The sequence below is a fragment of the Zophobas morio genome, unplaced genomic scaffold, assembly GCF_036711695.1.
Source record: "Zophobas morio isolate AGI-343-1 ecotype UQ-CSIRO unplaced genomic scaffold, CSIRO_AGI_Zmor_V1 ptg000033l, whole genome shotgun sequence".
In the NCBI taxonomy this organism is placed as follows: Eukaryota; Metazoa; Arthropoda; class Insecta; order Coleoptera; family Tenebrionidae; genus Zophobas; species Zophobas morio.
Window position 1 is genome coordinate 1,136,406 of NW_026972138.1, and position 15,112 is coordinate 1,151,517.

A 15,112-nucleotide genomic window follows, 5' to 3' on the forward strand; every position below is an offset into this window, starting at 1 on the left:
AATTTTTGAGAGAAGTAGTATTTTTTGGTCTGTAGAAGGGAAGGAAGTTCTGTCGAAATAACTTTCGACCAATTTTTTAAATACGGATGTTGGCATTGCAGCTATTTGACAGTTATTTGACCGTAAATGTCAAACTGATTAATAGCAACAAGGAATGCGTCAGTGTTGCCAACTAACCATTTTAGCATTGAATTTCACTACTTTTTTCCAGCACCATATAGTGCATCTGCTTATTTTAACAAAATCTTGCCACCACATTTTCGTAAATCCTGGACCCCCTCTTCGTCTCTTGCATCCTGAACCCCCAAACAGCCGACATTTCGTCCCCACACATTCCCGCCCCCTGCACCGCCGCCGCCGCCCCACTTGCACTTTCCGTTTGGCCGCAGCGACTCGCAAAGACACTCTTAGGTATTTTAATAAAAGTAGCTGCAGTGAAGCGAGTATTAAAATAGCAGCGACCGCTCACGAAATAGAATTTTGGCACAGACTCCCGGGACTCCTCTCAGTCGGTGTTCAGCGTTCCCGAAATGAGCGGCCCCTTCAAACGGCGGCCTTCCCTTAAGGCGCTCCCCAACGTGGGGTTGGTCAAGGCGGCCAACATCCAGCGCAGGCAGTCGGCCGTCAACCTAAAGCCCGTTAGTATTTCCCAGCAGGAGGTGCCATGGGACGTCCTGGACAGGTGCTTGCTGCCGGTGGTGTTCTGCCACGCCGCCGCCATCGTCATCAGTACCATGCTCAACACCCTCCACATATCGCAGGTGTCCACCTTGACGCTGTTCATCTTCTTCGCCATCACGACGATAGCGGCGGTTCTGTTCTACCACAATCTTAAGGTAAACAGGGGGCCGGCAATTAACCCAAATTCTTATATAGCTTCCTTGCCTAAAATTAATGTGAAACGTGAGCTTATTAATAATGTCCGGGGGCTTTTTTAAGCCCGGGATAATTATCGCGGATAAGCAAAGGTGGAGTCGTGGAGGTCAGTGACGGCGCGGGCCGGACGGGGCTGGAGAGGGTCTTGGGCATGTGGTAATAACGAGGAGAGGGTAATGATTTAGAGACATGTGAGACGCTTAACCCAGATATGGGTTTATAAGTAAAAGGATGGGATAAGGTGGCGCCACTTACAACGAAACACGAAAAAAATGTTTTGTTCTGCAGGTGCAAATTTTTAAAAAAATTGGAAATTGTATAAGAAAGTTTCACAATTTATCTTAGAAATTACCGAACAGATGGCACCGAAATGTTGCACATGCTTCGAAGTCGTCATAAATCTCCAACCGAAATTTGTCTATCCATCCCCACCGACACTTATATGACGTCAATTCGAAACTTTGCCAAGTGAATCTTTTTTAAAAATTGATTTCATCCATCTATATTTTTGTTACATAATTTGTTTATTTTTTAATTTTATGAAAGAAATACTCCGTGCACTCGAGTTTTCACCCTTGGCATCCAGAATTTTGGAAAAAATCCAGCAAACGTTTTAAGGTTATCGTAAGCATGGTAATTCGTTAATCAAAATTTATCCGTTTATCCCCTCCCAAAAAATTGATGAAGTCATGTCAAAATTATGTAATGGATAAACAGACGTCTAGCACACTTCTTTACATTTACTTTAACATTACACACATATCTTTATTTTAACTTACAACGGTTTTCATAAAAATAAAATTAGCAAAATAAACGTATAATTTTTCGAAAAATCTGGATTTATTTTTTGATATCACAATTTTTCGTTGTTTCTGTTTTCGTAATTTTTCGTTCCTGCAACTTTATTCTTTCAATTCTTCAATTTCACGACTTCCAAATTTTTCAGTTTTTCGTTTCTTGATTTTTATTTTTAATTTTACCCCATTTTGTAATTTTCATTGCTTCGATTTTATATCACAATTATTTATTTACTCATTTCCTTTATTTTTCAATTTGTTTTTTTTTTCGATTTACTAATTTTTCGTTTATTCAATTCTTCAAACTTTCAATCCTTGATTTTGCAATTCCTCAATTTTCCTATTTTTCAATTTTTCAATTTCGCAATTTTTGTATTTCCATGTTTATGTTTCCATAATTTTTTGTTTTTGCCACTTTAATTTTTTCAATTCTTCAATTTCGCCAAATTTTTCAGTTTTTCGTTTCTTCAGTTTTTCAATTTTGCCATTTTCGATTTTAGAGTTTTTCATTTTTCGATATTTCAGTTCCTCATGTTTTAATTTTTCGTTTTCTCAGTTTTTCAAGTTCTTGATTTTTATTTTTTTATTTTTATTTTCTCGTTTTTATATCACAATGTTTTGTTCTTTCATTTTCTTTCATTTTCCAGTTTTCCCATTTTTTCATGTTTATGTTTGTATAATCTTTGGTTTTTGCACCCTTAATTTTTTAATCTTTCAATTTTTCGACTTCCAAATTTTTCAATTTTTTAATTTTACAATTTATCGGATATTACAGTATTTTCATTTTTTGATATCTCACTTTCGTATTTTTTAATTTTTAGATTTTTCAATTTTTCGTTTTCTCAACTTTTCAACTTCCTAATTTTTATTTTTTATTTTCCCCTATTTTTTAATTTTCATTTTGGCGGTTGTATATCACAATTTTTTATTTTTCCATTTCCTTTATTTTTTTCAATTTATAAATTATCTTTTATCAATTCTTCAACTTTTCAATCTTTGATTTTGAAATTCCTTAATTTTCCTATTTTTAAATTTTTCAATTTTGCAATTTTTGGATTTCTCGATTATTCAATTTTCCAGTTTCTTTAATTTTCAATTATATTTCAATCTTACAATATTTCGTTTTGTCTTGGATTTTACAGTTTTTTGGATCACCATTTTTTCGTTTTTTCATTTTCTTTCATTTTTCAGTTTTCACATTTTTCCATGTTTCTGTTTTCATAATTTTTAGTTTTTTTGGAATTTCAATGTTTTCAGTTCTTCAATTTCTCGACTTTCAAATTTTTCAATTTTTCAATTTTGCAATTTTCGATATTACAGTTTTTCATTTTTCGATACCTCAGTTTCTCATTTTTAATTTTTTGAGTTTTCAATTTTTCGTTTTCTGTTTTCTCAGTTTTTCAAGCTCTTGAATTTTATTTTTCATTTTCCAGATTTTTTAATTTTTTGAAAAATCATTTTGTCAATTTTATGTCACAATGTTTTATTTTAATTTCCTTTATTTTTCCTTTATTTTATTTTATAGTTTTTTGTTTATTGAACTTTTCAATCTTTGAGTTTGTAATTCCCCAATTTTCAAATTTTTAAATTTTAACTTCGCAATTTTTGGATTTCGATTTTAAAATTTCTTTAATTTTCAATATTTCAATCTTACAGTATTTCTTTTTTCGATTTTGTAATTTTGCGATTTTTGAGTTTCCATTTTTAATCTTCCGATTTTTCAATTTTTCGTTTCTGCAATTTTTCAGTTTCATGATTTTCAATTTTTAAATTTTTTGAAATTTTCATTTTATACTTCCTTCTCTTTTGACTTTTCAATTTTACAATTTTGCATTTTTTCCATTTTTTTGATTCAAAAAGTTAAAAAATCAAAAAACTAAAGAAACGAAAACTCCAAATATTGGAAAACTTAAAACCTGGAAAATTAAAAATCGAAAGTCATTAATTAATCGAAAATTTGGAAAACCCAAAAATTGTAAAATCTTGTAAATCTTCAATTTTTCAAGTTCTTGATTCCCAGTTTTTAATTTTTGAAAGTTTCAATTTTCGTTTTTCCGTTTTTGATTTTTCAGTTTTACAATTTTACCATTTGAGAAGTTGAAAAATCAAAAACTGAAAAACTGAAAACAACGAAAAATTACAAAACCGAAAAACTGGAAAACCAAAAAATCGAAGAAACTAAAATTTAAAACATTGGTACACTAAAAAATAGAAAACAAATCAATGAATAGGAAAATTGGAAAGAAGAAAAACCGCGAAAGCGGAAAATTGGAAAACCCAAAAACAACAAAATCGAAAAATTGTAGAATAGTCAAAATTTCAAATTCCAAAAACTGTCACTTTGAAAGATCGAAAAATTGAAAAATGAAACATCGAGAAATTGAAAAATTAAAAATCGACAAATTGAAAAATGGAATAAATGAAAAAGTTCTAAATTCCAATAATTGAAAAATGGAAGAATTTTAAAATCCTACGAAAAATTGAAATTTTTATATTGTATTATATTTATATTTTATAAATCAAAAAATTGAAAAATCCAAAATTTATAAAATTTCATAGTGAAAAAAGAAAAATTATAACATCAGAACATTAAAACCCAAAAAATTGAAAAAACTAAAAAGACCACCTAAACCGAAACGAAAAATTGCGAATCGAAAAATTGAAAAATTCAAAAATTGAAAAATTTTACCTTGGAAAAAGAGAAATTGAAAAAATAAAGCAAATAAACCATTGAAACGAAAAATTGCAAACTAAAAAACTAAAAAAGTGAAAATCTAAAAAATTAGTGTTTCAGATTTAAAATGAAAACTAGAAAATTTGCAAATCGAAAAAATGAAAATTCCAAAAATTGAAAAATTTCATTAAAAAAATTGAAAAATTGAAAATAAAAAAACGAAATGAAAAATTGCAAACCAAAAACTGAAAAAGTGACAATTCTAAAAATTATTATTGCATATTTAAAATGAAAGCTAGAAAAATTACAAATCGAAAAATTGAAAAATCCAAAAATTGATTATTTTCAGATTGAAACCAAAAAATAAAATCAGAACATTGGAAAGCCAAAACTTGAATAAATAAAGAAAATAAAAAACCGAAACAAAAAATTGAAATCGAAAAACTGAAGACAAGGAAAATTGAAAAAACGAAAAATTAAAAAAATAAAAATTGAGAGCCCGTGAAAATGCAAATGGAAAATTGCAACATCTATAAAGTGAAACATCCGAAATTTGGAAAATCGAGAACCTTAAAAATTTTAAAATGAAAACTCAAAAAATCGCAAAAATCAAAAAACTGAAGAAACGAAAAGTTGAAAACTTGAAATTGGAAAAACAAAAAATTATAAAATCGACACATTGAAAAATCGAATAATTAAAAAATAAAGAAAATAAAAAACCGAAACGAAAAATTGCAAATCGATAAACTGCAAAATTCAAAAATTGAAAAATTTCACATTAGAACAAGGAAAATTGAAAAAATATAGAAAATGATTAACTAGAACGAAAAATTGTAAACCAAAAACGGAAAAAGTGAAAATTTTAAAAATTATAACAGAAATTTTAAATTGAAAAATTGCAAATCGAAAAACTGAAAAATCGAAAAATTGGATAATTTCAGACTGAAAGAAAATTATAAAATCAGGAACATTGAAAAACCACAAATTGAATAAATAAAGAAAAATAAAAATCCGAAATGAAAAATTGAAAAATCGCTAAATTAAAAAATTAAAAGTTTCAAAATCTCAAAAATAAGAAAAATAAAAAACCGAAACAAAAAATTGCAAATCGATACATTGAAAAATTGAAAAATTTCACGTTGTAAAATTCAAAAATTGAAAAATTTCATTAAAAAATTTGAAAAATTGAAAATAAAAAAACTAAATGAAAAATTGCAAACCAAAAACTGAAAAAGTGACAATTCTAAAAATTATTATTGCATATTTAAAATGAAAGCTAGAAAAATTACAAATCGAAAAATTGAAAAATCCAAAAATTGATTATTTTCAGATTGAAAAAAATGTATAAAAAGACAAGGAAAATTGAAAAAACGAAAAATTAAAAAATTAAAAATTGAGAGCCCGTGAAACTGCAAATGGAAAACCACAAAGTCTAGAAAGCGAAACATCCGAAAGTTGGAAAATCGAGAAACTTAAAAATTTTTAAATGAAAACTCGCAAATCGCAAAAATCAAAAAACTGAAGAAACAAAAAATTGAAAACTTGAAATTGGAAAAACAAAAAATTAAAAAATCGACACATTGAAAAATCGAATGATTAAAAAATAAAGAAAATAAAAAACCGAAACGAAAAATTGCAAATCGATAAACTGCAAAATTCAAAAATTGAAAAATTTCACTTTAGAAAAGGGAAAATTGAAAAAATATAGAAAATGATTAACTAGAACGAAAAATTGTATACCAAAAAAAAAACGGAAAAAGTGAAAATTTTTAAAATTATAACAGAATATTTAAATTGAAAAATTGCAAATCGAAAAACTGAAAAATCGAAAAATTGGATAATTTCAGACTGAAAAAAATATATAAAATCAGGAACATTGAAAAACCACAAATTGAATAAATAAAGAAAACTAAAAATCCAAAATGAAAAATTGAAAAATCGAAAAATTAAAAAATTAAAAGTTTCAAAATCTCAAAAATAAGAAAAATAAAAAACCGAAACAAAAAATTGCAAATCGATACATTGAAAAATTGAAAAATTTCACGTTGTAAAATTCAAAAATTGAAAAATTTCATTAAAAAATTTGAAAAATTGAAAATAAGAAAACTAAATGAAAAATTGCAAACCAAAAACTGAAAAAGTGACAATTTTAAAAATTATTATTGCATATTTAAAATGAAAGCTAGAAAAATTACAAATCGAAAAATTGAAAAATCCAACAATTGATTATTTTCATATTGAAAAAAATATATAAAAAGACAAGGAAAATTGAAAAAACGAAAAATTAAAAAATTAAAAAATGAGAGCCCGTGAAACTGCAAATGGAAAATTACAAAATCTATAAAGCGAAACATCCGAAAGTTGGAAAATCAAGAAACTTAAAAATTTTTAAATGAAAACTCGAAAAACTGAAGAAACAAAAAATTGAAAACTTGAAATTGGAAAAACAAAAAATTATAAAATCGACATATTGAAAAATCGAATAATTAAAAAATAAAGAAAATAAAAAACCGAAACGAAAAATTGCAAATCGATAAACTGCAAAATTCAAAAATTGAAAAATTTCACTTTAGAAAAGGGAAAATTGAAAAAACATAGAAAATGATTAACTAGATCGAAAAATTGTAAACCAAAAAACGGAAAAAGTGAAAATTTTTAAAATTATAACAGAATATTTAAATTGAAAAATTGCAAATCGAAAAACTGAAAAATCGAAAAATTGGATAATTTCAGACTGAAAAAAAATTATAAAATCAGGAACATTGAAAAACCACAAATTGAATAAATAAAGAAAAATAAAAAACCGAAACAAAAAATTGCAAATCGATACATTGAAAAATTGAAAAATTTCAAATTGGGAAAAAAAACTGAAAACTTGCGAATCGAAAAACTGAAAAAACAAATAAATGAAAAATTGAACAATTGAAAATTTCAATTATTTTATTTATGGGCGAGATAAGTTCTATCGAAATAACCTTGAACCAATTTTTCCATTCAAGTGATGTAGCTGACGAACGTCTAAACCCGTGGCACGTAAATACCTGTCCAGCCCAGAAATCTCAAATTCCCCCACGTAAATTTCTAGCGCGATTCCAGCGTCCCTCTCCCATTTTTTGTGTTTTTTGTCAATACCGTCACCGCCAGCGTAAAATATTAGTCGCTCAGAGTCAACAATGCCTCCTTTATTCCCCCGAAGACAAGACTTTTTCTCGACAAACAGCGTCGTATAATGTTCGGCAAAATTTAAAATCAAAGCCGGCGAAACCGTCGGCGTCCGCCGCAGTTCAAAGCCATATCGGCGAGCAATCCAAATATTGACGTTGGCACCTCGATTATTATTGATTTTTGTGTGTTTCTTGAAACGCACACGAACTCGGCCGATTTTGTGTATTTATAGACCTTTCTTACCCGCGAAATACCAAATTAGCCAATTTTCCCTCCCTAATGTTCACCCGCAAAATTGTAAAACCGTCATTAGAATGTTCATGTTCATTAATTTTAATAAAGCGACCCACTCCCTGACCTTTACCTGTAACAAGATCCTTGTTAAAGAACAAATTGTTGTTAGAAAACGCTTGCCGCCGGAACGGTGAGCGACTCCGCCGAAAATAGCGGCGCTAAATTTTGCATTTTTACATTACTTGTAGTTGTAAATTAGGTTACGTGGAGAAATTCGGGCGCCAACCGCCGGAGTCCTATAAAATGTTTTATTTATGGCCCGGTGTCATTCTGGAGATGTATGTACTTTTTCATTCGGGCTATATTGGTCTCCCTCTATTATAAATAAATATTGGAAATAACAAGCGCCGACGATAAATTCGACGCGACTCTCCCAACAGTTTTGCGCTACTGAAACAACTCCATCCGCATCGATTACCCTTGTTCATTCAACAAAAATCTACAAAAAGACCGTGGAGTGATGCAGTTTTGCGTAAACGATACAGTTTCATCCAACGTCAACAGCAACATCAGATTCAATTGTATTTTTTTTCAGAACACTTCGTTGTACTGGATTCAGTCAGTTCTTGAAACATAACAAAAGTTGTACAAGTCTCATTCAAGACTGATCTACAATTTGTTTATACGAGTGTCGGTCTGATTATTTTTCTAGTCAAAATATAGACACTAGTAATTCTAGCGAATTTCGCCAAGACAGAAATGCACCGAAAAATTAGAACGACTCATTGGAAGGGAATTTGAAAAACTAAAAATGAACGAATAGAGGTCACAGCTCTCGTGGATATAGGAAACGAAGTATATTTTGCCCACATTTCTGTTGCTGATTTTAATTTATTCTTGGACAGTCTCGAAATATTGGAGCACGTGCTTGATGGTAACATTCTATTTATTGGTGACCTTAATGTACCATCTTTCCGGAATTATATAAATGGCAGAATCGACGGTTCTAAATGCACATCGCAAATCTTCGGAAAAAAAAATCGGAACACGGATGTTACCGATATTGCATAAAGAGCGGATTTATATGCACATTTTTTTAAGTAGGCGGATGTGTATGCAAAAAGATTACACATATCGTGTCTTATTCGGTCCATAGATTTTCATTTAAGTAATGAACTTTTTATTATTATGACTCAAAAAAAACTTGTAAACTAGCAAATACAAAAAATGTTATTTAAATTTTACCATGATATGTTTCTGTTCAGTAAAAAATCTTGATATTTAGAAACACGCCCTTCTGCACACTGAAGTAATTGGAGATATTTAAAAAAACCTTAAATAACCTTTTACCTAGATTTGTTTACAAGTTCTTTTGACTTCATAAAAGGGTGGGTGGGCGGGGTAGTACCTACTAAGATAAGACTGATTTTGGCAAATGAGATACTAGAACCAATTTTAAAATCATTATAACTCCACTAAAATGTGAGGATGAATTTTTTTACAAATAAAAAGTCGCAGGCTAACTTTTCGCTAGCTTTTATAACCATGGTATTTTTTTATCCCCATTATCTACCTGTATTGTATGGTTTCATTTTTCTGATTTTTTTTCTTTCAAAATGTAGCCCTTCAAAAAAATAAAAAATTTCAATTATTATTAACTTTAAAAATAGAAAATACTTAGCAAATAAGAAAAGTCAAAAACAGAATAAGATGCAGTAATAAAATACAGGGTGTCCTATTTGAAAAAACTGAAGTATCGACTTTTGGAGATCGTATTTTATACACCCTCTGTATATTAAGACTCAATTTTATTTATACGAAATCAAAGTGCATATTTTTATCAATCTCTCCACAAAATACTGCGATATTTTTGTGAGTCTTTCCACTGCAAAAAAAAAATAAAAAAAAACTGGGCAACCTCGTATCGGAAATTCAAAAATGTTGTAAAACTCAAAAAAAGGTCAACCACATGTAAAAATAAAATTTTTCGAAGGTTATTTCCACAAAAACCCGTTTTTTGGAGAAAATAACTGGAATCAAGAAATGCAGAAATTGAAAAACTCCCAAAATTGAAATGTTGAAAAATTGTGAAATCGAAAAACTTGAAAAATCGAATTCGAAAAATTTTTAAAATAGAAAAACCGAGATGTCGAGCAATATTATTATTATTATACTGCAATATTAAAAAAAATACAGGGCAGGGAAACTAAAACACCAAAAAATCGAGAAATTGATAAATCAAAAAAAAAACGAGAAATCAAAAATTCCAAATTCCGAAAATCTAAACCGAAAAATCGAAAAACTGGAAAATAGAAAAACTGAAAAATTCCAAAATTGAAATGTTGAAACGTTGAAAAATAGAAAAAACATCGAAAAGTTGAAAAATCCAGAAAACGAAAATTTCCCAAAACTAAAATGTTGAAAAATTGTGAAATCCAAAAACTTGAAAAATCGAATTCGCAAATTTTTGAAATGGAAAAACCGAGATGTTGAGCAATATTATTATTATTATTATTAATATTATTATATTGCATTATAAAAAAATCACAGAGTCAGAAAATCGAAACACCAAAAAAACGAGAAATCAAAAAATCGAAACCAAAAAATCGAAAAATTGGAAAATAGATAAATTGAAAAATACCAACATTGAAATGTCGAAACATTGAAAAATAGAAACATCGAAAAATTGGAAAATCTAGAAAAAGAAAAATTCCCAAAATTGAAATGTTGAAAAATTGTCTAATCGAAAAACTTGAAAAATCGAATTCGAAAATTTTTGAAATGGAAAAACCGAGCTGTTGAGCAATATTATTATTATTATTATTATATTGCATTATAAAAAAAATTACAGGGTCGAGAAATCGAAACACCAACAAATCGAGAAATTAAAAAATCAAAAAAACGAGAAATCAAAAATTCCGAATTTCAAAAATCGAAACCGAAAAATTGAAATGTCGAAACATTGAAAACTAGAAACATCGAAAAATTGCAAAATCCAGAAAACGAAAAATTTCCAAAAAAAAATTCTGAAATCGAGAAACTTGAAAAATCGAAAAGTTGGAAAATAGATAAATTCAAAAATACCAAAATTGAAAGTCGAAACATTGAAAAATAAAAAGATCGAAAAACTGGAAAATCCAGTAAACGAAAAGCCGAAAAAACCCAGAAATCGAAAACTCGAATAATTGAAAAATTGAAAAATCGAGAAATAGAAACATTAAAAGATCGAGAAATCGAAACAGCGGAAACGAAAAATTATAAATTAAACAGTCTAAAAATCAAAACATCGAAACCTTGACAAATCGGGAAATTTAAAAATTGAACAACCAAAAAATTCAAAATCAAAAAATCTAAAATTTAAAAAATCGACAAATTGAAACATTGAACAATTCAGGAATCGAGAAATCGAAAAATAAAAAACCGAGAAATCTAAGTCGAAAAATCCCAAAATTGAAACGTCGACAGACTGAGAAATCGAAAAATCGAAAACTGGGAAAATCAAACAATTGAAAAATCAAAAGATCGAAAATTAGAAAAATGAAACAATTGAAAAATCAAGTACCTGAAAAAAATAAAAATTGAAAAATCTAAAAATTGAGCTATTGAAAACCGAAAAATCGGGAAATTCGAACATCGGCAAACCGAGAAATCGAGAAATAGGAAAAATCAAAAAAATTAAAATGTAAAAATGGGAAATCGGAAAGTCAAAAAATGGAGAATTCGAAGACTCTACAAACCGAAAACTTAGAAACGCCAAAAATTGAAAAATGGAAAAATTGGAAAATAGATAAATTGAAGAATACCAAAATTGAAATGTCGAAACATTGAAAAATAGACACATCGAAAAATTGCAAAATCCAGTAAACGAAAAATTTCCAAAAAAAAAATTGTGAAATCGAGAAACTTGAAAAATCGAAAAGTTGGAAAATAGGTAAATTGAAAAATACCAAAATTGAAAGTCGAAACATTGAAAAATAAAAAGATCGAAAAATTGGAAAATCCAGAAAACGAAAAGCCGAAAAATTGAAAAACCCAGAAATCGAAAAATCGAATAATTGAAAAATTGAAAAATTGAGAAATAGAAACATTAAAAGATCGAGAAATCGAAACAACGGAAACGAAAAATTAAAAATTAAGCAATCGAAAAATTAAAACATCGAAATCTCAATAAATCGGGAAATCGAAAAATTGAACAATCAAAAAATTCAAAATCGAAAAATCTAAAATTTAAAAAATCGACAAATTGAAACATTGAACAATTCAAGAATGGAGAAACCAAAAAATCTAAATTTTAAAATATCAAAAAATCAAAAAACTGAAAAATCGAGAAATCAAAATTTCAATAAATCGAAAAATAAAAAACCGAGAAATCTAAGGCGAAAAATCGAAGTATGTATTGAAAAATTCCAAAATTGAAACGTCGACAGACTGAGATATCGAAAATTCGAAAATTGGGAAAAATCAAACAATTGAAAAATCAAAAAATCTAAAATTGGAAAAATGAAACAATTGAAAAATCAAGAACTTGAAAAATATAAAATTGAAAAATCTAAAAACTGAGGTATTGAAAACTGAAAAATCGGGAAATTAGAACATCGACAAAGCGAAAACTTAGAAACGCCAAAAATTGAAAAATGGAAAATTGGAAAAATTAACATTTTCAAAAATTGAAGAAATAAAAAATTGACAAATGTAAAACTGATATAACGGAAAATCAAGAAATCGAAAAGTGAAATGTTGAAAAATTGATAAATCGAAAAATTGAAAAAGTCGAAAAATTTAAAAGATCAATTAATTAAAGAATCAAAAAACTGAAAAACCTAGATCGGAAATTCGAAAAATCTAAAAATTGAAGAATTCCAAAATCTAAAAATTGATAAATGGAAAGATCGGAAAGTCGAAAAATTGAAAAACCAAGAAATCGAAAAATCGATTAATCGACAAATTGAAATTGAAAAATGGAAAAATTAAACAATCGAAAATTGAAGAATAAAAAAATTAAAAAATCGTAGAAGTGAAATATCAGAAAATCAAGAAATCTAAAAATAAAAAAAATTGGCCAAAAGTTGTTTCGACAGAACTTCCCTCGCTCCTGAAGTAGAATGAAACATATCCAGCATTTTCGAGTTGAGTTTTTTCTTTACACAGTTTTGCAATTCTTGCTTTATTCAATAAAATAAATTGACTGATTCATTAATTTTTTTAAGTGACTCTGTATAAGCAAATCTAAAAAATGAGGTTTTTAATTTGATCATAAAAAAAATGGTCGAAGGTTGTAAGTATAATCCGACAAATCCAGATATTAAAAATGATAAAATTTGATTTTACGATATTTATTTTGTGATAACCGCTGTAAAGTGAAAACAAGAGGCATAAATAACACCCCTTGTCTTTCAGCACTAGGTAATAGCGATCTGAACCTCAAGTGTTTATTTATACTTATACATCGAAAGAATGTCACGTTGAAGTTAGTTTGATTTGAATGAGTTTGTCTTGAGGTGCGTATTCTTCACATTTTGGAGAAAATGGGGTCACTGATTCTTAAATTTAGTCTGTGACTTTTTTATATTCTAATAAGTAATGAGAGATCAAGAGGAGCGCGCTTAGTGACTGACCCTATTTATATATTTTAAGTTGTTCTTTGTATTTCATATACCAAACTTTATAGGCAGGATCTTTTTTATTACTATATTTATTATTATTTTTCACAGCCGGTTTCGGCTATTGACTAGCCATCTTCAGACCAAGAATTGTCACGCTGAATTATAAACGCCTGAAGATGGCTATTACTAACCGTAACTGGTCGTAAAAAATAATAAAAGAAAATCCTGCAGTCCTTTTTTTACTTCACAATGATACAAATATTTTATTTATTAAAGTCTGATCGGAATTGGAACTGAATAAATTTATTGAAAAAAGCACAGTGAACGAGTGAACATAATTTTGAACTTATTTCAACCATTGTGGAAGACCTAGCTCATAAAAGCTTTTATTTTCATAGTCCAAGAAACATCAAAGGAATGAAATTCTAGCAAATTGTAAAAACTTAAATTCGTATCAACACAGAAATATTCGGTTTAATTGGCTCCTTCAACATAAAAAACACGAAAATTTGATCTCAGGTAAAACCTAATAATGTCGTTAAAAAGTTATTTAAAGATGCCCCTCAAAACTCTCGCATAAACTACAAACTCGTGAGTTTTTTTATAAAATATCGGTCAAAACGTACATAAAAACCCCGTAAACACATCATCACTCAACATGCACACGCCCAAAATTAGCCTCAGTCTCCGTACTTTCCATTCGCCTACATTAGCGTTGTTCCTCGGCGAAATTTGAAATTTTTTGCGTCGACCACGTGCCTAAAGGTCACAAATCCCCGTGGGCGTATAAACGAGAAAATATGTGCACATTATTTGACCTGATTCCAGTTTGAAACCGTGCCCACGCCGAAGAATCCAAAACGCTCCAAGTATACGAAACCCGATCCGAAACAACGAATTTACAAATTCAAATGAATTCACCTCTTCTAACATATTTTAATACTTAGCGGCGATAATGCTAACGAAAACTTTCCATCGGAACAAATTTAATATTTATTTTAGCTTTAAAATTTTTATGATTGGCGCATAGCCACTTTACATTTTAAATTTCTGCTTACATAAAAAGCGAACTGGCCCGAATCCGTACTCCGGTCACGTTCCTACATGTCAGCTTTCCTCATAATCGCCGCTTTGGGCCATGAATGAACCACCTTACAATAATAATAACGCATTCCGACAAACAGGAACAAATCGATGACGCCACAACTAGATAAACGTCAGTTATTTACATAAACCGAAAATTGCTAGAAACTGCGCCACTTTCGAATCTCCTTTCTCCGAAATCTCTCATCGATCAGTTTTTGAATTTGGCGCGTCTTGCAGGTGACTGCAGCAGGAAAAGCTGTCCTGATAACGGGCTGCGACTCCCGCATCGGCAACGCCCTCGCCCGCCATCTGGACGAACAAGGATTCACGGTGTTCGCAGGATTCCAGAACGCTAACGACAACCCCATCGCCGAGGAACTGAAGGAAGAGTGCTCGGGCCGGTTGCACGTCCTGCAGCTAGATGTCTCCTCCGAGACCCAGATCCTGGCGGCGTCCCTGTACGCGGTCGAACATCTTCCCGACGGAGCGCCAGGATTATGGGCCGTTATTCATGCTACGTCGTGGGTCGCCCTGGGAGAGATCGAGTGGATACCGCCACAGGTAATGGGACGACGGGGGGTGTGGATGTCCCGCAGAGAGGGACTATAGCAGGATTTTGTTCGAGGAATTGGTCATTTAAATAAACAAACAAGGTTTTGAAAGTCCATTTCGATCGC

The 15,112-nt window shown here is 29.7% G+C and overlaps 1 protein-coding gene across 1 annotated transcript in view; it reads left to right on the forward strand.

Annotated features, from left to right (window-relative positions):
* The first annotated feature begins 462 nt into the window (after positions 1 to 462).
* The window catches only part of LOC135139778 (D-beta-hydroxybutyrate dehydrogenase, mitochondrial), a 51,929-nt gene continuing 37,279 nt past the window's right edge, over positions 463 to 15,112 (forward strand). The window contains exons 1-2 of the mRNA XM_064070112.1: positions 463 to 836; positions 14,673 to 14,996. Coding sequence (XP_063926182.1) covers positions 531 to 836; positions 14,673 to 14,996 — 630 coding nt within the window. The 5' untranslated portion in view covers positions 463 to 530. The remainder of the gene's footprint in view (positions 837 to 14,672; positions 14,997 to 15,112) is intronic.